Source organism: Lepisosteus platostomus, chromosome 12 (genome assembly GCF_059453375.1).
Source record: "Lepisosteus platostomus isolate fLepPlt1 chromosome 12, fLepPlt1.hap1, whole genome shotgun sequence".
In the NCBI taxonomy this organism is placed as follows: domain Eukaryota; kingdom Metazoa; phylum Chordata; class Actinopteri; order Semionotiformes; family Lepisosteidae; genus Lepisosteus; species Lepisosteus platostomus.
In genome coordinates this window covers 20,227,343-20,255,302 of record NC_142622.1, presented here as the reverse complement: position 1 = coordinate 20,255,302, position 27,960 = coordinate 20,227,343, and the positions used below count along the sequence as shown (strand labels likewise).

Below are 27,960 nucleotides of genomic sequence, written 5' to 3'. Positions count from 1 at the left end.
TTTTAGTTGTTAATATTTTAATTTTTATTTACAGTTTTAGAAATACCATAAACCGTTTAAGTGTTAAGTCTTCTGATTCACATCTGATTAAGAATGGTAACGATTCCCCTGGTTAATAGAGTATTCCCCCAGTTACATGAAAGCCGCTACTCTTTCCCAGTTATGCTTTAGATCTACATAAAGACAAACATGGTTCCAACTAGTACTGTATAGTGTAGTGTGCAACAGGTGAGCTCCTGTGGATTTCCATATTCTAGCCCCGTATTCTCATACATACAAGTAGAAGATGCTTTCCTTGGAGTGAGCCAAAACATGCATCGCCACTGGGGTTTAACCTCAAAATTCCTGCTTTTCAACAATTCTACTGTCACGTTGGCTGCTGCTCAGCCCATTCTTGGAGCTTAGATCATCTGAATCCGTGTTTACTCTGGTTATATACCGCATCTCCACAGCCAGAGGGGGGGGAAGAGAACACATGCACATCAATATGCCGCCCTGAGAAATGAGTGACTGATTCCCACAATCCTCTCCTCAGTGACTTACGGGCACAGCCAGCAGCACAGCTCACAGATATACATGCTGGGATAGCGGGGGGGAGGGGGTCTTACACTCTCTGAACTGGACACTGAGCACTAAGGGGGAAGAGAGAGTGGAGGTCTCGCACCATCTGTTCAAGACACACAGAGAGACTAACCCATAGTTCTGTGGTCCCAGTGGCAGCGAGGGAAGTAGCTGCAGCTGGAGCGGTTTGGGCCGCCAGCCGGGTCAAGGCTTGGAGCACTGAACTGGTCCCGGACTCGGAGAGAAGGACAGAGCTACGGACAGGAAGAAAGGGCAAGAGAAGAGGAGGAAGGGAAAGGAGACGCCGGCTCAGGTCTTGTTGAGTGTCCACAGCGGGTCAAGGCAGCTGAGCGGGTCGTCCTCCGAGGCCGGCCCCTGCAGGCCCTGCCCGTTGTGGTGCTGCAGGAAGCTGTGCTTGCTGATGCGTGGTTTTCCACGGGAGCCACTGTCCAGGGTGAAGGCCTCAGCTGTCAGAGAGGCCAGCAGCTCCAGCGAAGACGAGGAGGAGGAGGAGGAAGTCACAGGCGGGGCCTGAGGCTGGGGCACATCCCCATGGTGATTGGAGTTGCCGGGGGCAACCTCAGTGCTGCTGTGGTTTGGCGAGGGGGAATGAGCCTTGCTGGGGGAAGAGGGGTCTGGGGGGGTGTGGGAGGGGGACGGGGGCTCCGTGAGCTGGGCAGACACAGAGAGATCAAGCTGGGGCTGCGCAGGCAAGCTGCTGGGCTCCAGGCCACCTTGCGAGGAGAGACCGAGCTGAACTGAAGACGACTCCAAACTGGGCTCCGGCGCCAGGTCGACAGTGGAGCACGGGGGGCGAATACTGAGCTTGGCGATGGTGGCCTGGATAGAGCTGATCGGCATGTCTCCCCCCAGGACGATGTCCTGGGTTTCTTGACGCGAATATGGCTTCAAAAGAAGAAAAAAAAACGAGATTAGGACACATCAGTAAAGGTCAGAATCTTTTTCTCATTAAAATGTGTAAGGCAGATCTGTACCTTCATGGCGGTGTTGCTGGTGTTCTTGCTGCAGGGGGCAGGAGAGACACCATGGCGTTGCAGGACCTGCTCTGCGTGTTTCAGAATAGCTTCATAGCAGAATTTGAGGTGTAGCTGCAGGATCGAGAAACCAGGTCAGTTCAGTTAACTCTTAGAACACTTAACAGCAAACCAAGACCCAGTCTGATGTTTCATCAATAGCTGAACTCCTGTGAGTGCTGTAACTGGTGTTTAATCACAAAACCCCCTTCTCCAGCAATCCCGCACGTTAGTGTGTATAAGAGAGTGCCCATATTTCAGAGCTGTGTGAGGCTGTCACCTTCTCCTGCAGCATGTTCTTCCTCTGCTGCCTCATCTTCCTCACCAGCAGCAGCAGGTCTAGGATGCCATTCCCTGCCTCCAGCTCCTGGAGAGCAGCATACAGCAGACAGAACGCCCCAGTACGCCCCACGCCAGAACTGCAGAGAAACAGTGGGAATGGAGAAAGTCCTCTTACTGCTCAAACACAGCTCCCATTTCTCTTACTTGCGCTTAACCCCCCATTTTCAGCCTGTTCAAAAACATGTTAGTACAAATCAATCTGTTCCCAACCAGGTTATCTCAAAAAACCTCTTGAAGATAGCCAAGCAGAACTGTTTAGGCAAACCTTTAAGCAATAAAGATCCCCACACTCCTTGAGATTGTGAACATTTGGCACAAACAACCACTTCTTATTGGTAATCTTATTTGGTAAAAAAATACTTCAGATAGAAGACCTCCTTCAAATTAGTTTTCTTTTTTGTGCAGTGCTTGAAAAATAAACCGGGAAATATCCTGTACTGTATGTTTTCTTAAAATGAATTACCCTCTAGCTTAACAAATTAACAAATTAAAAACAACGAAATGAAGATGTTGACATACCCTAGAAGACATAAAAGCTAAAGGACGTTTATCATGAAGAGTTATCCTGAGCCACCCTTCATGTTTTATACTGCATAGGGCCTACCAGAGCCAAATGAGGTCACAGCCTAAAAGAAAACAACTAACCTTTTCTACAAATGCCAGGCATCCTCCCACACATCTTAAGACTGTTCTCAGATGCTAACCGTTTCGCATGAGGTTTTGGAATTCACTCAAATCAAATCCTGAAGTGTACACTGTCGTTTCAGCAGAACTGCTGAGTTAGAGGTACACAGGTCCTCTAGACAACAGTCGACTGTATTTCAAGCTCTGTCCTGGGGAGGAGAGCTGTCCCTGGGGGAGACCACACAGCCGATGCCACACTCCGCAACACACAGCTTCCAGAGTTGAGAATGACAGTACTTGAAATCAGCTGTGGCGATCAAAGATTTGGGAAGCGAAGCCCTTCATATATCAGTGATATTCCGCATGTGCAGAATATACCGGGCACACATGCACACTGTCCCTGGAAATATGGGAACAGTGTTGTTACCTCTGCAGAAATCACAGGAATGGCATCTGAATTGGAACTTTGTTGAACTTAAAATCAAAGAACAATGGACAGAACAAAAGAGAGGAGTCACCAACTACTTTCAGATCGTGGTCTTGTGAAAACCAAGTCGTTCGCTGCCTCACAGGTTTACAATTTGTTTTCCACACTGCTCATGCATTTAATGTTACAGTGACACAGTGTAATGGTTAAAAACTCAAGTGATGGGACATAACAGCTCTGGCTATTAGTCCGTTGAGTTAACTGTGGGGATTTCTTATGAAATCCTCAGTTAATCAAGACGTAAGTGCAAAATGACATACAGCAGGGTTACGTATCACACAGATGCATATGCAAAGTACATGCCTGCATATGCAAAGTACAAAACACTGCAGCTCTTCCAACTTGAAACAGATGCTGCCACATTCCCAGTCCCCTCCACATTATGACCGTAGCCTTTCCTGGCCTCCGTACCTGCAGTGCACTACAACAGGGGTGTGCAGGGGTCGCTGGTGGAGGTAGTGTCCGTGCACCTCCTGGATGAAGCGCATGAGATTGCTCTTGCTGTCAGGCAGCCCCCTGTCGAGAAGAAGGGAGAAACAGAGAGGGGCTGAGCGCGGAAGAGACGCAGCCGGGGAGAGGTCGTGCCTGCACTGGGTGTGTGGATACTCACAGCTCCGGCCACGAGGTGAACTGCAGGTGGATGATGGTGCGCTTGAGGCTCTGGTCACGGTACTGCAGCCCGATCATACGCTCCACGTGAGTGGGGGTCACCTTCTGTGTGGTGAGGGTCAGGGTGATGGGACCCTGGGAGACCTGTTGGCCCCGCTCTGATGGAAAGTATCGCAGCACCTTTTGCTGAACAGTTAGAGAAAAGTGTCATTAGGCGCCAGGCTGGCTGATAATGTGCATTACTTGCTGACTTTACATAAAACATTGCACTGTGGTATCAAGTTATAGAAAACACAAACTTATTCAGATATATTGACCTTTGATAAAGCTGTATAAAAGTAGGTGCACTGCAAATGCATAAAATAATATATCAGAATGTCATCTAAAATCCAATGCGGTATATTGCATTTGTAATCTTCAAGTGGCTGCCATAAAACTGTCAACTCAATTAGCAAGAGGGTTATGCTCTGTAAAACCTTACTCAGGTTGGAATGCTGTCGTATAAGGTATGTTCTCACTTAAAGCTTATCTTTCTCAACAGTACTGTAATGATACAAAATGTCACCTTTCACATCATTAGAACATTTCTTGACTGAAAGGGTGCCACTGCAAACACAAGGCAGAGAGGAACGAGACTGAGATGGCGGTCTCTTTCCTCTGCGTGCCAAGTGGTACAAACACAACCCACATACATGTTTGTATCTCAAGAATTTTATTGCCGTACTTTATGGAAGCTTGGACCGTGAAGTCAGATATACACAAGTCAGGGAGAGATGCTGTATGCATACAAACCTATATGAATTCCAGTGATTAAAAGATGAACAGGGATTTGTGCACAAAACATTCTTTTAACATATAACTATAAATCTTAAAATACACTACAATATAGGTGCAAGAAGAGAAAAATCACTACAAGAAAGCACAAGCAAGGACAAGTTTCGCTTGTGGCTGCAGGAATGTTGACCTGAGGGACCTCTTTACTGGCTCAACTGGTAAAAGTGGTCACCCGAGTACAGGTGCTCTGTGAGCACGGGTTCAAGCTGGGGTCAAGTCACAGTAACAGGAATTTTTTGGTTGCTGATGCGCAATTGGCTGAGCACCATCAGGCGTGGAGTGGGACTAGTCTCTGTTCTCAGCAGCCTCACAGGCGCTGACAGACATGCAGTGCTGTCCGTGAGGGACACACCTCTCACCCCAGCAGCTCAAAGGAGGGCAACTCCCTCATTCTCTTCCCTGCGCAGCTGTGGAACTCCAAGCCGAGACACAAGAAACACGCAGCTGGCTATTTGGGACAAGTGTGCCAAATATAACAGGCAATTTTAACTAATTTTTAAAAGAGAAATGTTATACTGAAACGATTAAGCAGATGCGAGTACAAATGTCAATGCGTTTTAAAACAATGAACAAAACATTCACATTATATCCAGTACAATTCTGATCCTTATCTATGGAACTCCTTACTGAATTGCGATCTTGAGCCTACAGTACAACTATCTTGAGACCCGTTTCAGAACTGGAAGTTTTTTTTCTGTAAAGTACCCTAAAGTCAGTCGCTGAACTGAAGGTGCAGGAGCTGCACGGTCCTGAATCGAAGATCGTACCTTCTCCAGCTCCTGCTCGGACACCAGCATGACGATCAGCGATACCTTCTGCTCGTGGATCATGAGCCAGAAGTCGGCGGCGGTACCAGTGAGCGGCGCCTGTGTGGCGATGATCCGGGGGCAGTACGGCGAAAGGTCCTCCACCAAGCTGGCGTTGATGTAGTCGTCCTTGCCTGATTGCAGCACCACACGGTTCCGGTCGTACGGCATGATATCCTGGTGCCGGTTCTTCATGGTGTAACAGCGGGCGATGGCAATGGACAGCTGGCGTGCGTCCTTCTCCTGCTGGTCCTGCAGCTCCTTCCAGCGGGCGTCCAGCTCCGTGGGGCCGCCTACGGCGGACAGGGGCCTTTCCAAGGCCAGCACCGTGCCTCGGAATCGCTCCAGCTCCGCGCACAGCTTGGAGACGCGCTCCGGGGCCTGGTAAGGGTCGCCCTCGATCAGCCGCACTCCCTCGGCCTTCTTCCTCCGCTGGCCGTCCTGGGGGTCGGCCTTGGTGGGCAGCAGCACGTTGGCGGCGGCCTTGGCGCCTCCGTGCTGGCTCTCGGGGCTGGAGGACAGGAGGTCGTCGGTGCTCGAGGCGGGGCGCTGGAAGAGGTCGGAGGGGCCTGGCGAGGCACCGCTGGCTGCAGAGGCTGAGGCCGGCGGAGTCAGGTGGGTCCCCACCGGCGTGAGGGAAGGAGAAGGTCTCTGTGGTACGAGGCCCAAGGAGGGCGGCCCTGGGGAGGGGGAGGGGGATGGGGAGGGGACAGAGGAAGCAGGAATGACACTAGGTGTCTGGGTGACAGAAGCCCCTGAAGAGGAGGGGAGGTTGTGCTGGGGATGTGAAAGAGGGAGGCCTCCCGACGGCCCCAGGGGTACAGGGTGCTGCAGGGAGACAGCAGGAATACCCCCAGCAGGAGGGGCGGGGAAGGCCACCGGAGCGGGTGTGGAGACGCTTGGGGCCAGGGGCTGGGGCTGCTGTTGCGAGGCTGCCAGTGGGGCTTGGTGAGGCATGACGGGCGCTCCAGCAGCATAGCACAGTGCCCCTGGCTGAGGAGGAAGGCCCTGCTGGGGTAGGTGCATGGGGTTCTGGGAAGCAGGAGGCTGCTGAGTCTGTAAAGGGCCGGAGCCGGGAAGGAGGAGAGGCTGGGAGGCGGGGGGTAACTGAGGCTGTGCTGGGAGAGAGCTGGGGACCAGGTGAGGCTGGGAAGGCAGGGAGGCTGGGGGTAATGGAGGCTGAGGGGGGACTTGGCCTGGGAGGAGGTGAGGCTGTGAGGCAGGAGGGAGCGGAGGCTGTGAGGCAGAGGGCAGGTGAGACTGGGCAGCGTTCGAAGAAGGAGGGAGGTGAGATTGCGAGGGACGTGTGTTCATTCCCTGAGGCTGTGAAGGGACAGAAGCTGGAGGCAACTGAGACTGAGGCCCAGGGGAGAGGTGAAGAGGTGGACGGTGAGTAAGGTGAGGTTGCGAATGATGGGAAACCGGCAACAGGCTGGGCTGCGAAGCCAGGGAGGCTGGTGGAAGGTAGGGAGGCTGAGGCTGGGGAGGCAACACTGGGTGCAGGTGATGCTGAGGATGCCCAGAGAAGGCTGGCGGCTGCTGGAACTGAGGAGGTAGCGGCTGCCTGGGCTGTGGCACATACTGGGGGTACTGGGGCAGGTGCTGAGGGGCCCCCGGAGGTGGTGGAGGTTGGTAGAAAGACTGCATGGCTGGCTGCTGCTGCTGCCCCATGGCTCGGGGGAACTGGGCAGGCAGCTGGGAGAACTGCTGCTGGAGCTGCACTCCAGGCTGTGGGTAAGAAGGGAACTGGCCCATCGGAGGGGGTGCCCCATACCGAGCAGGAGGCATCTGTGGCTGGGGTGGGGGCAGCATCGTGGGGGCTGCTAGGTTGGGCTGCCCAGAGGCAGGGGTGAAGCTGGGGATGGGGGTTTGCACACTGTCCACAGTGGTGGTGGAGGGACGTACCGGCATAACACCCCCTGCTGGGCTGGGCACAGAACTGCAGGGCTGGGAGGAAGGAGGCAGGCCATACGCAGAGCTAGGAGGTTGCTGGGCGGAGGGGGCTTGGGGAGCGGCGGGAGGGAAAGGGTGGGGACCACTGGGCAGGGCCGCATTGGCAGGGGGGAAGCCCCGCGGCTGGGGAGGAGCGTAGTGGGGCAGCCTTGCCAGGGCCTCAGGCGGAAGCACGTGTCTGGGAAAACGCGGCTGGCTGTACAGGGCAGCGCCAGGCCAGTGCAGAGGGGGGCTGCCTGTGCCCCCAGGGAGGAAGACTTCGGGGGCAGGGGGCCGAGTGCCCCTGGGGAACGGCAGTGGGGCATCGGGCGGGAGGCTGCGCAGCTCCTCTGGCAGGTCTCCCCCCAGCCCCAGGATGGCTGCGCTCAGCTGGGCCAGCTCAGGATCCTCCACAGCTGAGCCCGAGTCCATGTCTGAGGCCTTCTTCTGCAGGGGCGGCTTGGGAGCTGTCGGCCTTGGGGGTGCCTTCTTTTGCATCTCTCTGTAGAAAGATGGTCAGCGAGACAGATGGGAAATGTTAAGACATTGACGCAGAAAAGCATCTGCAAAAGCCAAACCATCACCCCTCTGTTGAACTTACTTTATTCTCTTGTTATTCTCCAGTCTGAAACATATAATGAGAGACTGTACTTTGAATCCTGTTTAGATGGCACTGCAGCTGTAGCATGACAGCCCAAAATACAGTATGTTATTCATTCTCCAAAAACTGTGACAAATGGTCACCGACTTCCACAAGTTTTAGAATTGTTACAAAAGAATCCACACAAAGCTTAATCTTTCCATTTTCCGTGTCTTTTACGAAGACATTTGAGGCTACGGGTATTGTGTCAACACGGCTATGGAAAAATATGCAAGTGGATCTTGCCACCACAGACAGTGAGACAGGTAGTTTGAGAGGCAATCATAAATCCAAGGGCAATAGCTGGAGATCTCAAACACACACTGCCATCAGCTCGATTCAAAGTGGAAAACCATCATTCAACACTGACTACATTACTGTGGTGTTCATGGTCAACAAGAAGCCTCTTGAGCTTTGTGGGTATGTTAATAAGTGGTATGTTTTTGCATAATAAAGTAAAGCTCATGATGAGAAAGCATGCTCCTGGGAAATGATGGGATTTGGAATCTGTGTTTTGGGGTTATCTATTGGCCCTTGATCCCTGGTTTAGAAAGGGGTAACCATGAACTCCTGTATGGACAGGAGACAAGGACATTGTGGAAAAACACCTGATACCCTCTGCCATGTAACTCCAGCTCTGCTGAAACTGGACATTCCAGAATGGCAATGAACCAGAGCATACATCAACAGCGCACACACAACAGATCTTCTCAAATATCCATCTCAATCTCCAGATCTCAATCCACTCGAACGCTGAGCTTGGTCTGAGCTCAAGAAGGCATTTCATAAACAGAAACAAGTGCTCAAAGGACCTAGAACAACTCTGCCTAGACAAATGGTTCGAAAAAGTATCCTCAAAAGTGCCTGAACCTCACATCACACATCATTTCAGTGAATTTGCTGCCAGAGGAGCCTTTACAAAATGCTAGATGGGTGTGAATAAATGTGACCCCTGTATTCTCTGGATTTAAATGATCTCTCGCACTGCAGACTGCAGTCCTCTTAAGTATAAAGTAGAACATTTTTAGAATTTATGAAACCATACATTATCCAATCCATTATCCATTAGACATTATCCCCACTATGTGGAAGACAGAGAGCAGAGCATGCCCTGCGTCTCCCTCACCTCTCCAGCAGCTGCTGCCGCTCCTCCTCTCTGGCCTGGCTAACAGCCTTGGCTCGCTCCAGGAGGCGAGACGCCTTGGCCTCCAGGTCCTCGTAGAACTCCTTCCCCTCCTGGGACTTCTTCATCAGGTCCTCATAGGCCTCATAGGAGGAGACCAGAGTCTGCACTGTGGTGTTCCACCTGAACAGAAACGTCAAGTCTTGTCACTACTGACAGCACAATATAGCATTCCATCTCACAAGTGGAAGTCACCTCAAACTCCAGCAGTCCTTAAAGTTACCCATGACCGTTGTACATTTCATTCAATTCAGTAACAGAACAAAAAACAAAGAATCTTTCAAACGATAAGCATGTTAAGATAATCAACTGCTACTTTAATTGGGGTATACCTGTAACTTGCCCATACAGTATCAAACGCCATTGCAGGCAAATACAAGACTGAGTCCTGAGACAGGAAACAGCAGACATCCCTAAGCCTTTTTGTCTATCCCAAACATTTTGCTTTGCTGAAGCCTTCTCTCTTGCAGTGCCTGCTTACTTGCTCTCTGTGTCAGTCAGGTTCTTGCGCACAGAGGCATACTGGACGTTGGCCTCGGTCAGCGCTTTCAGGATGTTCTCCTGGGCAGACAGATTCTGGTCGATGTACACCTTGACTTGCTCATACTTCTTCAGCTGCTCTTCAAACAACCTCTGAAAGAAGAAATGGAAAGAGTTGATGTGTTTGGAAATTATCAGTGAACACCACTGGTATCCAGCTGTACCTCCACACAGCAGAGACCCTTTGTTTAATTCAGGTGCATTACAGGGGAACTGCAGTCCCATTTTCTTAGACCAGTTATTAAATCTCTCTAAAAAAATACATTTATTGGGAATAATGAAAGATTTTACAAATTAAGCACAAAATTGTGAACTTTGTGAAAGTTATGTAAGTGGCCATTTTGTAGCAAACTTGCATTCGAGTTCCCACCAATTGCGACATGATTCGGCCCTTCCTGCTCACTAGTCTCCATAATGACTAATGTGACGTGATATAGAAGCGAATAAGTACAAGTTGTGCTACAGACATTTCACCACAGAAATGCATGCAGAGTTTACAAGTAGTATTTGTCGGCAAAACTGTCTTAATATCAAGACCAATATTTCTATTGGATTAAAAGAGATGTATTTACAAGCCTGCTTCTTTACAATGTAATAAGGCTGCATCACGTCACTGGAAGTTTTGTTACCTCGTTCTGAATCGCAGAATGCATGCCTTCATCTATTTTGTGATGTAAACTGGAAGTTTTACAAGTTACTGTGTACGTTTTAATTTTAGCATGGTTTGAAACGCACTCATCAGTGCGGATTCTTTCTTACCTCGAAGTATAAAAATAGCATTGCAGTTCCCCTTTAAATAAATCTGAACATGCAGTTAAACAGAAATGTTTCAATTTATTCATCGACACAGCTTTACCATAGCAAGTGCCTAAGAAGAAACTGACAGCACAGAAAAACTGATAATTTCCAGATATTTCCAAATGCTCGTCATTCACAGTTTAAAGTAATTCAGTTTCTTTGAAGTTTGAAGAGAGGAAATCAATGGTGGGTTACAAATACCTGAAATCCTGAAAGGAACACTAGGAACACCTATCCAATGAACAACTGCAAGCTTAACAACGAAACAGACATCCAGGGACATCAAAACCAAGAGCACATTGTAAGATGAAATAAAGGAGGGACTCTGAGATTGATATTTTGTCACATCTTACAGTTTATGTCCATATCTCTTTTAAACTTGGAAGGGCTCCTGAAGGGGACAGTTTATCAGACAAGTGCAGAGCACCTTCATGTCTGCCCGGTCAGTGGTGACCAGCACGCTGGTGATGTCATCTTGCTGGATGAGCTCCCGCAGCTGTTTCTCCAGGGAGGATCGTTGCTCCCGCATCTCCGTCACCTTTCCCAGGATCCGTTTCATGGTCTGCAGGGCCGCCATATCCTCTGCACAGACACAGGCAGCTTCAACAGACACGCCCACAGAGGAGCAACAATACGGGCTCGCTCTCACACTAAAACACAGACAGTGAGAGTCCGTGCAAATCTGAGGACAAGAATACATCTCTCATATCACCCTGCAATCACAACTGGCAGCCCACTGAAGCTCAGCAGGTGTGAGCCTGGTCAGTACCCGGATGAGAGACCTCCTGGGAAAAACTAAGGCTGCTGCTGGAAGAGCTGTTAGTGGGACCAGCAGGGGGTGCTCACCCTGCATTCTATGCGAGTCCTAATGCCCCAGTATAGTAACAGGGACACTATACCGTAAAAATGCGCTGTCCTTCGGTTAAGATGTAAAACCGAGGTCCTGACTCTCTGTGGTCATTAAAAATCCCAGGGCGTTTCTCTAAAAGAGTAGGGGTGTAACCCCAGTGTCCTGCCCAAATTTCCCATTGGTCCTTACCAATCATGGCCTCCTAATAATCCCCATCTATGAACTGGTTTCATCACTCTGCTCTTCTCCCCACTGATAGCTGATGTGGTGAGTGTACTGGTGCACTATCCAGTTGGATGCTGCACATTGGTGGTGGTGGAGGAGAGTCCCCATTACCTGTAAAGCGCTTTGAGTGGAGTGTCCAGAGAAGCGCTATATAAGTGTAAGAAATTATTATATCGGAGCTAAACTGATTCTATAACCTTAATGTAGACAGAACCTAATGCCCATCTTAAATTTACAGACTTTCCAACCCCTCCTTTTGCAGCCCCTGCCCTTGATCTCCACTGCCGCTGGACACTACGGCCCTCAGGCTGCGGCCTCACCCTCGCTGAGCTGCGGGCTCGGCAGGGCGTCGCGCAGGCTGTCCAGCGGCCCCCCCAGCAGCCGCAGGTTGTTGATGTGCAGGTTCATGGCGCGGTGCAGCTCGGTGTTGGTGAAGCTGGCCTTCTCGTGGGCCTCCAGGTACTTGTCCAGATCCCGGCGCAGCTCGGCCAGGACCGGGGGCGCGGGCGGGAAAGCCTGCTTCCCCAGGGCCTCCTCCAGGCGGGCCTCGCGGGCCTCCTCCTCCTCCAGCAGGTCTCGGATCTCCTGCAGCGAGGCTGCCACGTCCGTGAACACGCCCGACAGCACTGAGGAGAGAGGGCCCCAGCCAGAGGGCACCGGTTAGCTGAGACACGGTTACAACCCACTGCTGAGGGCGCAGCACAGCATTTCAACTGCCTGAATCGCTCGTCAGAACATCAGCACGCCGCCATGTTGCAAATTCCAGCCGGGTACATGATATGAAGTATTTTAGAGGGCTTTCAAATTCATACAGTGCCATGAAAAAGTATTTCCTGATTTCCTCTATTACTGCAAATTTGTGACACTGAATATTTTCAATATTCGATAAAGGGAACCTGAGTGAACAAATAGCACCTTTTTATTATTATTTCATTTATTTAATAAACAAACTTATCCAACACCCATATCCCCCCTGTGTGAAAAAGTAATTGCCCCCTTACACTTAGTAACTGGCTGCGCTATCGTTAGCTGCAATGACTGCAACCAAACGCTTCCTAAAATACAAAGTATTTTTTCACGGCACTGTAAATTTAATCTCAAATTAAAAGGATGAAAGGAAATGAGCAATATATGCAAGAAGAATTAACAGCAAGAAGGACACAGAGAAACAGAAACAGGACGAGGTAAACAGTGGAACAGTGCATGGAACAGTTCCAACGTTTATCAAGAAGCTAGACCACCTCACTGTTGTTGGATATGTGATTTTCAAACATATTACATATTTTTTAAACTAGATATTACTTGCTTATTGCATTATATAGCTGTACTTGCATTACACTGCATTCATTATACTTGCGTTTAGATTGAAAATGTGGTTGTTTTGTGACTGTAGCTAATTCCCTTTTGTTGTAGAGTACAATATTCAACAAATTTCCCATTTGCAGGGATATTTAGGTCCGACTCCTTACAGAAGAAGAGATTTTCCTGTAATTAGCAAGTTAAATACATTTAAAGAAGACACCACACACTGTTGTAGATGTAGCAAACATGGAATTAAGAGTATTTTACATGCGAATGGACTTACACAGCAATAATGGGCAGACAAGGCAGAGAAGAGACTATTGGCAAGAAATAACAGATAACAAATGCAGGTACTGAGGGTTAAAAGGATCTAAAAGGTCCTAGGTGTTAAAGCTGATTTATGTCTTGGACAATGTCTAGACAGGGCCAACAGTGCTTAAATATACTATAAAGTTTTGACTGCAGATTAAGTGTGTCAATAGCAAAACTATATAAATCACTTGCATATTCACAAAACAGTTTAATTCTGAACGCTGTACTATGCAAAAGTCACTACTGCACTGGAAAGAGCTTAAAATGTTTACAATGACATTAATTCTATGGAGTGAAAAGTGCGACGTGCGCTGAAAGACCTCAATCTTTTAGGCCAGCCACAGAAACAACTTTATGGCAATGATTCAGGTGTCCAAAATCCTAAAAGGAATTTCACGAAGTTAAGCTACAGAACTGGTCCAAGCAAATCGGGGAGAAAAATGAAAGGGGCTGCTACAGAAACCAAGAGGCAAGAAAAATGGCAATTAAAAGGCTTACACCATACATCAGGCAGCTTGTGGTGTGCAAAACCTAGCTAGCAAACACAGATGCTGAATCAACGTATGGGCTGGCGCTGTTCCAGTGCCCTAGCTGCAATGTGACAGAGTGGGTGGCACTCCAGTGCGATCAAGCTCACCCTGCATGGACTGGATGAGGCTCTTCACCGTGTCGGGCCGCACACTCAGAGCAGCGCACTTCTCCATGAGCACAGGCGGGATGTGGCTGTACATGTCCAGGTTGTCCACTGTGTCGGGGTCCAGCCGCAAGGAATCCATGAACTGTCTGCGTGGGCAGAGGGAAGCAGACATGTAGAGACACAAACCAGCACACCGAGATGGAAGGATGTGGAGACAGATCACTTCCATATCCTGCCCTGCAGCATAAAGAGCTTCTTATTTTGGATTCTCAGCCAGGAAATCAGACTGAGACCACAATTAGGATTTGCCGCGATGGGGAAGACTATGTTAGCTTTTCTGTATGTACAGCACTGCAATACATAACTCAGAACATGCTCACACACACAGAAGAGGTTTTCTGTGACATATGTGTTTCAGAAGGCTATGATCCTGTGACGTATGTTGTGTGCAGCTGTGTAAGAAGGTCCACTGTTAACTTGAACCCCTGCAGAAGAGCTGTCTGCACTCACTCGAGAGTCTCGTTCTTGCTCTCAATCTTCGCCATCACATCGCGCAGCAGTTTGGCCTTCTCCTCACTGATGGGAAGAGAAAGACAGATTTAGAGGGAAAGGGGGGAGGGACTGCAGAGAGCACAGCATAAAAAAAGTTCACGTACATAAAAGAGTGACTTCAAATTCTACCGAATTATCCAGGCAGGCAGACCCCAGAGACTCTGCCGCCCTGCTCCTTTGCCTACCTGTAAAGAGAGGAGGCCTCATGGGCTGCCATGGGAACCAGCTTGGAAAATATATCAGGACCAGTGACGCTGGGGTCGGTGGGGTTCACAGGCAGAGCCTTCACCAGCGGGGCCCCTACAAGAAGTTTAAGCTTTCTATTATGAACCAAAAGGATAAAGCAGACATATCCCTGATTCGGCAAGATTTGTAAAATACAAAAAAAATCAGAAGAGACCATTCCTAGTAGCACTAGACGTTAACACAAATTCCGTAGAAGTGAAATCTAGTAAACTAACAGTAGACACTTTTACTGTTGCTTTTTTCTTATTTTATAAGATAATGTTTAGAAAAACATTTTTTTAACTTTTTATAGAAGATGCACATATTCTATGAAGTTTTAACAAATTAAATCTGATATTAGATTTGTACAGAGAGGCACAGAGTGCCAGAAGTCCTTGAAAGCATACCTTTGACAGAGGGCAGGGTCTCCAGGGCTGGCACGGACTCGTGGTATATGAAGTCGTTGTCCTTCTTGGCAGAGTTGAATCTAGGGAGAAAGGCCATGGACATAAGAGGGAGACCCTCAACAGGGGAATAGGGCTGCACCCATCAACTACAGAGTTAGTGAGTACCCAATACCTACAGTAGTACACCAAAGGCCTGAATTTGCAAACGTGGTAAAAAAGGTTTAATAACAATTAATTTGCTTATGTATTGCAATTTATCAAATTAACATTCAACCATATGTTAAAGTATGTTGAGTCTTTTGAACATTTCCATTTTATTTAATGATTGTCTTAAATAAATGCTGACTTTAATTTACACCCCATCAGTGCTAAAAAACTCTGGGAAACCATGCCACCTGAATGCACAAACTGCTTTTCTGCTTTGCCCCGAGCAGTTTCTTCTGCCATTTTTAACAGGGTGCCTGGTTACAAAGGAGTTGCACAAGCACCCTGCCACGCGCTGCACGATGTGTTTGCGCTGACCTGTGTGCAGCGAGGTGATCAAGGTGAGTTTACAGCCCAGCTGCACTATACTCCCATTTAAACAGCTCTGATCTGCACACACCACAGGAAGTGGTCTGCAGTCAAAGCCCCCCTCCAGGCATCCATTGCCTGGTCCTTCAGTGAACTGTGGTACCTTGCTGTCCTGCCTGGAGGACTGAGTCCCCTTGTGAGGGGAAATAAAGTACAGGTGAGGGACTATGCTAGAACTGCCCGGGAGACTCAGTGGTTTGTCAGCTGTCAGTCCCTTCCCAAAACTGCAGAAAGATGATACACCCACAACTCACTGACTCACATCATGTTCTCTCTTTTGTTGAAGAGTCACACAACAACCTCACACAGAATCTACCATTACACCAGTTCTAGTACACACATTGGCCTGACACCATAGAAGAGTAAGGAATGAGTCTTACTTTCCTCCAATGACATCCATGGTGAACCTCAGGGCATCCTGCACGCTGTCAGGCTGACCCTACTCCGGAGGAAAAGGTCAGTAAGTAACTTTCACTACTTCTCTCTTAAGGGGTGGAGAATGTCTTTTTAAATCTTTATCGATAAGAAAGTGCTGCAATCAAAACAGACTACACGGATAATATTTTATAATATTTTTGCCCAAGAGCTCATTTACAACATCGGAACGTCATACATGAGTTCTCCACACATTATCCTCATAAGACACAGCCCTATACACCACTGACCAATATCGGAATTTAACAGCTGGCTGTCTCCTGGTGAGGCAACAAGTAAAGGATAAATCCAAGCTAAATTGTAGGAAGAAAAAGCTCCAGCTGTTGAGGCTTCTTCAGGTTTGGAAGCTGGATTGCTTGATAGTTTATTGTACAACACTGATCTCTTTGCTGCTTTACAGCCTGGTCTGTGCGTGGTTAGCAGGAGAGAGTGCGCTACCTTGGCCAGTTTCACTGCTTCGCTCAGCTTGTCCAGAGCACTCTGCAGGTACGCCAGCTGCACAGAAACACACCACAAGTTCACACTGAAAATGCTTTCAAAGGAGATTCTCTGATAAACCATCAAAAGGCCACAATCCGGAAAAAGAAATACTGTATACATCGGCCTGTGAGGCAAAAAACCAAATACAGTGTGCCAGTCCTGTGGGGGCAATATTACTAACATTGCCAGCTGGATCTATACATCTTTTTAAGGATTGAAATACAGTTTAAAAAAAGCACTAAAATGTTATGGATATTAAAATACAGTAGGGTCTCAACACTGGCAAGTGTTTGGTGCAGAGAACCGTTGAAAAAAGCCAAATTCTCATATCACCTTATACCATCACATAATTCAGTATTACAGTTTACAGTATGTGTGGTTAAAATTACTCTCCCTTATATGATAAAGTACTAAAGCACTGGTTTTGAGGTAAGTAAAGTAACATTTATCAACTAAAAGAAACAACAGTAGTCACATAGTAATCAGCTAAAATAAACAATAGGATTCTCTCCCTCTGCTTCCAGAAGATGCCTGCAATTCTCTGCCTCCATGATTAGCACACTCCACTGAAACGAAAGGGCAATAAAACCGTGAGCCTCACTTCCAGCCTGTCATTCCCTGTCAGGGGGCAGGGAGAGTCTCACTCACTAGCTAGAGCTGTCTCTATCCTAGCGTGCTACACTGCTAATTTGAAAATTACCCTTAACAACCTTCAGCTGGGTCTCATCCCGCTCTGCTCGTGTTCAAGACTGTCAGACCAGCCAAACCTTGTACGAGCGAATTCCCAAGCGTTGAATTCTCAGATGTCGAGAACGTATAAACCACTCAGGATCATATCTAGCTGAGATCATAACAGACAAATCTGGCAAACCTCTCCTACTACACAAGGCTATGACTCCTAGTGTACATTTCTACTGAGCTTCAATTGACTTTCAATACATAAACAGCTAAAGATTTTGAGGTATAAAACTACTGATAATTTTTAAGCCAAAGGATAAAACAACTTAGCGAGACCTAGGGCTCAGGTCTACCTGACCTTGACTGTTTAAACCATTCGTTGAATAAAGATATTGTTTAGGGAGGTGCACACTCATAGTCAGCAAGAGATTATAGACGAGATCAAATAGAGCCACTGGCAAAGGGACGTACCCTCTCTCCATATTTCTGCTGCTCCTCTGCCTGCTTGCCCATGTGGAGCTGTAAAGAAATGTTTTTTAAGAAATTCAGCTTTTACATATGATGCCACATGACGCCACAATAACAGTACTTCTCAAGCAACCTGATTCCATCCCCACTCTGACAAAAGCACAACACAGACAAGTTACCAGCCAAAGCCTAATGCACCCGGCTGCTGCCACCCACGAGCTCACAGTCCGCTGTGTCCAGGTGGGTCCCAATCTAACTTGGACGCCTAAACCTCGCCGCAAGTGGACAGGGCAATCTTACGTGTGCAATCGCAGCAAAATAGTAGATTTTCATCTGCACCAGCTTCTTCCAGTCCTTCTGGATCTTCCCCAGCAGGGAGGCGGTATCTGAGTTCTCCAGAGCACGGCAAGCCTCCTTGTAATAATCCACCACCTGCGCAAAGCACAAGGAGTCAGAAGACATCCCCCTCCCACAGTGGAGCCTCAGGGACAAAGAGCACGTCCTGTACAGGGTTAAGACTGCCCACACCCTGTAGCTGAGGGAAGAGCATAAAAACGAGAGGGGGCCACTCAGGGGCCACTCAGCCCATCGAGCCCAGTTGGTGGTTCTCAGGATCTCATCCAGCTGCTTTTATCCATGTAAAATTGAGGCTGAGTGAAAAGAGCGAGACTGGAACGAAGTGACTTAGTTCAATCAGACCAAAGCAGAGATCTGTGACAAATCAGGACCCAATCAGGACCCTTCTGGTCGACTGATTTTTCTCTGAAACATTTAGTGAATTAAAAACAGCAAGCCAATTTTAACCCATGTTATTAAAAGTCATTTTAAAGTCAAATAAACGATGTGATCTTGTTCGGTCACATCAAACAAAATTTAGAATGCTCAGTATCGTAGCTCGTGAGTATGTGTATATCAAGTTAAAATATAGTTAATATATACATATACCCTTTCTAACACAACATTCAAGGACTTCTAAAGACCATGATGACACCTTTCAAGGACAGAATTTAAAGTGTTTGATATCCTTTTTAAAAGCAATATCAACAAATCATAACAGTGAAGCTTTTGTAATAGGACGATTTCATTAGAACAAACCGTAACACTTTCTGTGCTTTGTTTTGCGTTTACAAAACGAAATATAACAAAATATGCAGTTTCGACCCCCCCCCCCCATCCAGATGGATGTTACAGCACCCAAAATGAGATCCAAAAATGTTCTCCAGCTTGTAGCCCAGCCTGGAGGCTCGTCTTGAATGGCCTACAGGGTCTGTTTCCTGATAGGCATGTGTTTCCTGCCTGTGTGCCATCAATACTCAAGGAACACACTAGGACAAGCATTATTTTAAAATTTAAACACTACAAGTCACATATAGGTAAATATCTGTACATTTCATTTTTCTTGTTAGACAGAATATTTCTCAATAAATATCCTGTCACACACTGTATGTGGCATGACATAATATTTGTTGTACTTAACACACACCAAAATATCGCTACCTTTCTCTGCAAATCATCCCTAACGTTCATTATCACTACCTCTGTTCCAGTTTTCTAAAGCTTTTTGGGGATCATGAAAAAAAAAAGGACACTGGCAGAGAATGAGTTAAAATAACATTCCCAGAATGCTAAAAATTACAATGAGACATTGCAAATACAAGTACTTTCTTGTAAGAGGCTGGGGTGGACCTACCTGGGCACTGATACGGGCAACAAGAAAACTCTTTCTGTTGTCCAGCATGGACTTCTCCAATAGGCACTCCTGAGCCTGGCCCTGACATGCACAGAACAGAGGTCAGAGGAAAGGAAGGCTCTGTTAATCTCACAGTACACTCACACATATAAACACACCACGTGGCTCAATAACTTTACTTCAGTCCCATTTACGTAAAACATTTACCTAACTGTACTTCTGATGCCACACCTGGTTTGGATATAAGGGAGCACAGCAAAGATGCAGGTGCTCAGACCCAGAGCTTGAGTCTTACCAGCATGAGGTTGATGTTGAGGTTGAGTATCTGATGACTCATGTCCACACTGAAGTTGTGGCTGAAGTGGTCCCGCAGGTAAGAGAAAGCCCCAGCTGAGCACTGGAAGTGCGTACAAGACACCTTCATGCCCTGGCAAGACACAACAAAACCGGGAAAAAGAACACAAGGTCAATGAAAACGGATGTGGGGGGGGGAGACACACAAAGACACGTTCAGAGAGAAGAGAGAGACGGGCAATGGGACAGCGCTGACTCATTTAAAGCAAGAAGAAGAGTCAAGGAGACCCTTCAGATAAGCACAGCACAAACTGTAAAACCCACGCTACCTGAACCATAAGGGAACTGCACACAACACTTGCTGAAATGATATAGTGTAAGTGTGGCATAGTTCAGCGAAGACAATGAGGCTCTGAGGCCCAGCTCACCTCCTCCGACACCCTGTTGTCCATAGCTCCCAGCATGGAATGCAGAGCCCCTGGGGGAAAGCACACAATGTTAATAACCATACAGCTAATATATAATTTCCCCAAATGACTCCAGTGTGCAGTGCACTTACCCAATTAAAGGAGTTGTTTCTTTTGAGGTATTAGATTTTGTATTATACTGCACTGACTACCTATAGTGTTAATTCTGATCTGTGGCAAAAGCAACATCTTGAAGTTAGACAACAGCACATAGTGGATACCTGTGTGACATTAGATATATAATTATCCTCTGCTTTTTGTCTGATCATTTTGATGTGGAAGTGCTGCTGCAACTGACAGCAAATATTCACTTGTTAGTTAGCAGCTGCAAAAGGATCTCGTGATATCCTCGTAGCTAAAGGGCCCCACATACAAAATATCTTCAGGCACAATGTGACAAAGATGAGTTCCTGCTGCCTTCTGCTCACCTAGGTTATAGAGGATACAAGCCTGCTCGTAGCTGATGTCATCATGAGTAACTGTCTTTCCAGAGAAGATTTCGGTCCTGGAAAAGACACAAGCATACATCAGGCAAAGGACACCCAGAAATAGGGTACAGCAAAGGGTTTCCATCATCATCATCATCATCTTCATCAGGCACGAGCACCACACAGTGCCTGAACACAACAGGCTGCACCAGGAGCTCTGCAGCGGCCAGTGAATCGCAGAACTGTGCTGGGGTTTTTGTAGGTACAGCGCAAAATAGCTGCCTCAAGGTGAGTCCAGCACAGGAGCTCAAAATGTGAAGTGCCCCAAAACACTGCACTGAAGTTTAAAAGAATACAGGACATCCAAATCAGTAGTGGTGCCTGAATACCTAGGAAATATCATTAACATAACGCCGTACCATTAGAATTAATGTATTCAGTCGAATTGCTGCCTTGCAGTGCGGTGAGCCTGGGTTTAATTACTGGGGTGCTATCCACGTGGAGTTTGCATGTTCTCCCTGCGTTTGGGTGCGTTTCGTCCGGGTGTGATGGTTTCCTCCCACAGTCTGAAAACATGCTGGAAGGTTAACTGGCTCCTGGGAAAACTGGCCCTGTCGTGAGTGTGTGCATGTTTGTATCTATGTGTGCCCCGTGACGGACTAGTGTCCTGTCCAGGGCGTACCTTGCCTTGCGCTTGTTGCCTGCCTCCCCTGAAGCCTGGACTGCAAAAAGTGGTTAGAAAATGGATGGATGGATGAAGCCATACCCTAATAAGCTTGGTAAATGAAACACGAGTTCAACTCTTTACTATTTTTGAATAGTAAGCCAACAGCACATCTCTAGAAAGGCAGGATTTAGCCCTACCAATCTGCTGGAGAGTCCAGACTCCAGTAAAAAGTTGGGGTTAGGCAAGGGGACACGAGCTGGGGGCAGCTATTCACTCACCAAGAGATGGGCACGGCGGCCTCCTGTCCGGAGCCCATGGGTACTCGGCTCTGCAGGTAGTGCAGCTGGCCGAAGTATTTGCGGAGAGTGCTGCAGCCCTCGAAGTCCCGCGTCACGTTCACCGCCGCCTGCCGGAGACACACACGGCACCCGTCACGCACACTGCACTGCAACGCGCGCCTCAAAGTGTGCTCGTCCAACCCCACAGTAGGGAAATAATGTGCTCCGATTCTACTGCTTTATTCGGAGGAACACAACGGGTCATTCTCACCCACAGTGCTCACTTTACCGAAACACTAATGTAGCTGCTCTAACAGATTCACAGCCCAGGTGAGAGGACTGATCTGCAAAGGCCTGTCCAGCCACCGAACTTGCCTGTCTGAGCTGCTCCAGTTTTTTCAGCTGCTCGTTGTAGCTGTCAGGGTTCTCCCCATAATTCTTCAGGATGAACTAAGGAGAGAGAGAGCAAAGAAAGACAAGCCTTTTAGCTCCCAAACCCTCCTCTGCCAGGAGAGAGGGACAGATTATTAGTATTAGATGGTTTTAGCCACCAACACACATCCTGACGTCAACTTCAAGCACATTTCCCTTCCAATAAACAGCAAGCACTACTCCTCATCTGCGCTGGCAAGAAACAACAAGTTCTTTTCTCCATTTAGTGATATGTGCTGCAAGTCCTTGACTTTCACATAATCCAACAAACCAGGGAGAGGCTGAGAAAATATATTTGTCAGGTTTAAAATAATTGCAATTGCACTCTCAGTGCATTCATGACCCCTGAATGCAGCTAATGCAGTGAGGTTAAAGTTACATAATAAGCACTGTGAAAAGGCAAATAAAAGATACAATTTCAGGCATGACTGGGACCTCCCCTGGAAATCACTGACCTTGTTAAGCTGGAAACATAAATACAGTTTACTGAAATACTTGCACTGAATCAGGGAGATATGTCCTACTCCTGCCGACAGGCAGACACAAATGCACAAATTAAATTAAGTACAAAAACGGTCTGGGCATAAAAGAATAAAAATGAAAAAAGAAATCACATGGGGTTAGGGTATGACACAGGACTGAATGAAAACTGAACTTTTAAAATAAATGCGAATATTTTTATTAAGTGACCTGATACAGTAGGACTTGTTTGATGAAACATTGAAACCTGTATTTTTTTTTTTGCAAAAATAAATTTGAACACAACTCTAAATTACTTACAAAGCAAATGCAAACATCACACGTCATTTGACAAGTCTTCATGTTGCCCGATAGAGGTGTTAATACAGTCCTCCCTGACTTTCTGAGTCATTTGCAGTTCTGATTGCGTTGTAGTAGTTAAACTGACAAGTATACAGTCTCTCAGCTACACCTAAGCTTCACACTAAAAACAAAGTATGATAATGTCTCAGTCTCTGCCAGCCCCTCCCTACCTGGGTGCTAGAGCCCCAATCCAGTTAGTCTTTAGAGATTGATGATTTAATGATGATCTACAAAATCTGTTGGATTGGGGCTCTTCAGGGCTCGGGCCGAAGATCCATACTTTGAGACCACCCACATGACAAAAATCTGATTTGTTAAACTGCAACACTTTCCACACAGTGCACTGGGTCATGGAGCATGAACGTGATGCCATCAGATTACTCCTCAGTACAAGGGCCATGACATCAGCATACCAGTCAGAGCGAGCGAGAGAAGAAGGCTGTGCTGACTGCCCAGCCCAGCCTCTCTGACTGCCACTGCACTGTCTAACCGCTGCTGAACCAGGCTTGCACAATAAATACTGAAGTTTCTCTTGGGTTTTCATTAAGCCTGTGCAACAGAATTTATAATGAAACATATACAAGTAAAACCCTCCAGCTCCAAAATGAAAGAAAAAAACATAATCAAATAAATCAGCCCACTACGCTAAAGGGGAAATCGCTGTAAAAAGCAAGACAATGAGTAAACATCATCAACGTGAGCAGTATTCTCAAGTGCTGCGGACTGGAGCAGCCCCAGTCATGTGGCTCTGACTAAGCAGTCCACATTCCTCTCAGCAGTCACCTCTACCAGGAGGGGAATAACAGATACCCTAGCAATGACACCAGGAACTGGTTTTGATCTTCAATCTCTATTAAGAATCACCTGGATAGAAATCACTGGATGTCATTCAGCCATTCTTTATTGATGAACACAAAGAAAATCACACGCAAACCATTTATTTTACCTGAGCGATTCCACATTTGTTTTACGTGTTATCAAACACCACACCGGCAAAGGCAGAACAGCGGATGACAAGGGGAGATTAAGAGTAGATGCATTCGGGCTCAGCGTTAATAACAATTAATAATGGTGGTTGATTGATGGGACTACACAGAATTTTAAGAGACAAACATTTTGCAGTATGAAGCTGACAGGCTCATTTGGTGGGAAGAGACACCCCACCCTTCCACAGAAGACCACTCAATCAGCTAGTCTAACTGACAAAGGGACAAGTAGCCTAACCCACAGTGTCAGAGCAGCACAGAAACACCATCACTCACGCACGTTACAGTCTCACCTATTGGGTAATTTCAGGAGGCCTGACAAAGCCAAGAGATACAAGACATACAACTTGGGATTTAACAGACAACGTGGTATCTCCCTTCTCCTATGTTTCACAATCATTAACCTCTCCCAGGCACTCTCTTTCTCATTTTGGAAAAGTAAAGGGATTTAGATACTCCTTATTACATTTACTTTGTTCCATCTATTTTTTCTGTTAGCAGCTGTGACTGACTGGAAAAGGGATTTGAATGTTACAGTTGAAGAGATTTCCCACACGACAATTTCCACAAGAATATAAATTCAGCATCCACAGGTCCTCATCTTTGGATGATCCACTGAAATGTTCTAATGGACGCCATTCACGGGATCTGATGATAGGTACCTTTTAACCTGGTCATGGGAGTGATCGCGTCTTAACAACATGAGGTTTCTACCCCCTTGTCTACTTTTCTTGACAAGGATGTATTTTTATTGAAGGCTGACATCACTCGTAACCTCTCGCAGAAGCAGAAATTGGTTGGCTCACGTGATCACGGACAGAAACATATTTCACATGGAGTCCCCCCACTCCCTCTCTGGCAGAACTGTATCTTGAATTATCTTGGTGTCATTTAAATGGAGCTGTCTACTGCATATGTGGAACCCTGGAATGTTGTTAAACATGTGGTCAAACCCTTATTGGGGTGGTACGGTGGCTCTGTGGCTAAGGATCTGTGCCTGTGGCTGGAAGGTTGCCGGTTCAAATCCCACGGCCGGCAGAGGAATCCTACTCTGTTGGGCCCCTGAGCAAGGCCCTTAACCCCACCTGCTCCAGGGGTGCCGTATAAATGCCTGACCCTGCACTCTGACCCCAAGCTTCTCTCCCTGTGTGTGTGTCAGGTGGACAGCAAGTTGGGGTATGCGAAAAGACAAATTCCTAATACAAGAAATTGTATATGCCCAATAAAAGGGATCTTATATTATCTTAGATCTAATTCTTATTGCGCAGTACTTCTATCATAGTGGCCTGATTTTATTTTCTGTATTCTTTGGTCTGAAACTCAGTTCACTATTCAAATTATGCACTAATCCACTCTTGTGTCTCGAAAAACTAAAACTAATAACATATGGTTTTACCCTGCAGTCTTGAAATGCATTACTTTTCTTAGATTTCGTTTGCCTGTCTTACACACTTTGTAACCATCTGAAACTTCATTTTGAAGTGCTATTTGTAACAAGGAATTGCACTACAGAACTTGTGTTTAAAAGGTTTACAATCCCTTCAGACGGACAACAGTCACAGAAAAGATTAGAGTTTTTAATATGTTAAATCAGATCTCTGAACATCGTCAAAGCACATTTAAGCAATATTCGATTTTGGCACTAGGGATTCAATTCAAACTCAAGACAAGACAGTTTAAAATTTAAAATTTAAAAAGAGGGAAATGGACAGTAACCAAGCTGAAGAATTAGATGGGAAGGAGTAAAAATATAGTATTCCAGAGACAGAGAAATGAAAAGCCAGTTATTTGATGCAGATCTCTTTCCACTTGTTCAAACACAGCAATGTATGCAGAGCTGAACAGCTTTTGAGATTTGCCTATCCAATCAGGGGTACTACACAGAAACAATTCTCATGCTCTTTGTGCTGATGGAGCACAGAGTTCTTGATGACACTGAGGCTGGCTCGCCTTCCTATCTAACCAGTAACAGCAGCACTGAAAGTACAGTGAGGGAAACGTTATGTGACTGCAGACACATTGAAAGAAGATTTCACAGACATACTCCACTGCAACCAGATTTTCCAGCACTGAGCAGGGCACATGACACAGAGATCTGAGGTTCGAAGTGTGATCAAGACTTGAAGGTTTGAAGTGTGATCTTCTGCAGAGTCTGAATCTGGACAGCTCAGGGCAATTTCCGACTAAGGACACAGGACAGTGAAACCCATGTGGTCAGGGCATCAGACATTCAGACGGGCAGTGGTGATCTGTACGTGCATCTGTGCGGGGTGCTTTGATAACCTGCCTGATATTGTGGTAAATTTCAATAATAAATGCAACAGAAGTAAAATAAAAAAAAATCTACCAGTGTGTAGAAAAAAATACTGTGGGAAACTTTATTATATTTTAGATTTGTATCCCAAGGCTTGCAATCTGTGTCCATTTACTTAGCAGTGTTGTTCATATTTGTCATTCTATGTTACAGAGGCACAGTGCACATCTGTGACTCCACACAACTCTTTTACATTTAAATGTGGGGATTGAATACTTATGCAAACAGCATATTTCATTTTTTCCCTTAAGAATAGTTTCTAACATAAAACAATGTCACATTAAAATAATTAATTTTGAGTTTCAGTGCTTAGAAATAAAACTATCACGGAGAACTAAATTTCAATGTAGGATTTGTAAGTCAGTAAAATGAGAGAATTGGTCAAGAGTCTCATACAGTACAGGTCTCGTGCTTCAGAATGGTTAACTTCTCTACCTTTAACCCTCTGGGTAGCCACAAAACACTAACTCACAAACATTAACCACAGTGTGTCATACACGTGTCTGATTGATTATTATTATTTTAAAAAGAGAACGAGAGGCACTAGTGTACACACAGGGTGGTAGGAGTGTGGAACACACTACCCACCCATGTTGTTGAAACTGAAACCCTGGCTTCTGTCAAGAAATGGCTGAGATATACCACATGGGCTAGATGGGCCAAACTGTTTGTAAGGCGACATCACCTCAAATTCCAGTTCAACAATGCAGACAGGCACGCTCTGTTTCTAAGACCTCTGGGAGGACGTTTTGAATATGTTAAAATATGTTTGAAATGTTCCTGCCTGAAAAAGAAGCTGTGTCACCAGTGTCAGCTGAGAGATTGTGACAGCATGCCATTGTAGGCCAGACACCTGGAAAAAAAGGTTTGGGCCTATTCTCCAATTCAGAACTCACACAGAGCACGATTTCATTTTACTTTCACACTATAAAAATAAAAATATTCCAGCTTCCTACAGAATTTGACTCTTTTTGACTCGCAGTTTTGGAACAAAAGACATCTACAGCCTCGTGCATTGCTCAGTCTAGCAAGTTCACCTGAGAAGACAGCTACAGCAATCTCTTGCTCAGTCTGTTGCCAGCTGAACAGAAGGCCTTTAACTTTCTGTAGATCAAGCTGCACAGCTACTCGGATTCCTGATCACACTTCGAAACTGCAGGGAAAACCAGCTATCAACAGATCACAGAAAGAGCTGAGAACTACTAACAGGCACAAGCAGCTAAATAAGGTTCTGAGAAGACTAGTGATAAATCATGAAAACAATACCTGGGACAATATTGTTTCAATTAAATTATTTAATTGGGGGGTCATTAATGAAATATAAGAAGAACAAAAGACTCAACAGTTTCAGTTGGACTTTCCTAGACTGAGACTGACGAAGCTTTAAGTTAATTTCCCTTCTCTTCTTCTGGAGCTGCCCAGATTGGGCTGGGATACGTGTTCATTGTTGGACTTGAACACCTGCGAGTGACAAGAGTCATCGACCTGTGCGTCAAGACAAAGTACTGTTCAAGACACAGTCGCACACGGTGACCATTAACCAAGATCCAGAAGCACGAGGTGGAGACACAGGCGTGTGTAGACTGGGAGGGGGGCAAAGAGTCAAAACACTCCCTGCTCCGATCAACAGACATTTCATGCCGGGCCTCGCTGTCTTAGCAATAGATCGCACAGAAACTCTGTTACCGCACCGAAGGAAGCAATGCACTACACCCGTGTTATTCCTAGAGGGTGGCTTGATCGTGCCTGCGCAAATTCTGCGAGTGCACGACTACCGTTCCAACCCAAGCAACCCTCCCCGCCCCGTTCTCACCTGCCTGACGGATGGACTGAACTGAAAGTCCCCGGCTTCCTTTAAATCCAGCCATATCATGGGCATGCGGGGCACTGCCTCCATTCCGTTCGAGATCGACGTTCAAGTAAACGGGGTACTTCTGTTTTCTTTATTCCGCACTATCTATTTATTTAAGGAGTTATTGTTATTGTTTTCATCCGAGCTCTCCCGACTACCGTGTCATGTCCCATTTACACTCCTACAGGAAATCAGG

General features: G+C 46.6%; 1 protein-coding gene across 1 annotated transcript; it reads right to left on the bottom strand.

Annotated features, from left to right (window-relative positions):
• LOC148651256 (tyrosine-protein phosphatase non-receptor type 23-like) lies at window positions 1-27,960 on the bottom strand. Its single transcript, XM_088601330.1, has 25 exons — window positions 27,726-27,960; window positions 21,734-21,808; window positions 21,359-21,486; window positions 20,414-20,490; window positions 19,947-19,996; window positions 19,520-19,651; window positions 19,225-19,305; window positions 17,835-17,966; window positions 17,538-17,585; window positions 16,347-16,403; window positions 15,854-15,912; window positions 14,901-14,980; window positions 14,454-14,568; window positions 14,227-14,292; window positions 13,717-13,862; window positions 11,786-12,091; window positions 10,818-10,972; window positions 9,534-9,685; window positions 8,996-9,175; window positions 5,259-7,731; window positions 3,659-3,843; window positions 3,460-3,564; window positions 1,876-2,014; window positions 1,557-1,670; window positions 1-1,467 (listed from the first exon to the last, which is right to left on the bottom strand). Exons 1-25 carry the CDS (start codon window positions 27,807-27,809, stop codon window positions 871-873), a joined length of 5,736 nt encoding a protein of 1,911 aa, XP_088457456.1. The 5' UTR covers window positions 27,810-27,960; the 3' UTR covers window positions 1-870.

Coding starts and splice junctions, on each gene's coding strand:
- LOC148651256 (XM_088601330.1), bottom strand. CDS start 27,809: ATGGAGGCAGTGCCCCGCATGCCCATGATATGGCTGGATTTAAAGGAA. Junction 21,809..27,725: donor TCAGTCCATCCGTCAGGCAG/GTGAGAACGGGG, acceptor CTCTCTCCTTAG/TTCATCCTGAAGAATTATGG. Junction 14,293..14,453: donor GAGGCCTCCTCTCTTTACAG/GTAGGCAAAGGA, acceptor TCTTCCCATCAG/TGAGGAGAAGGCCAAACTGC.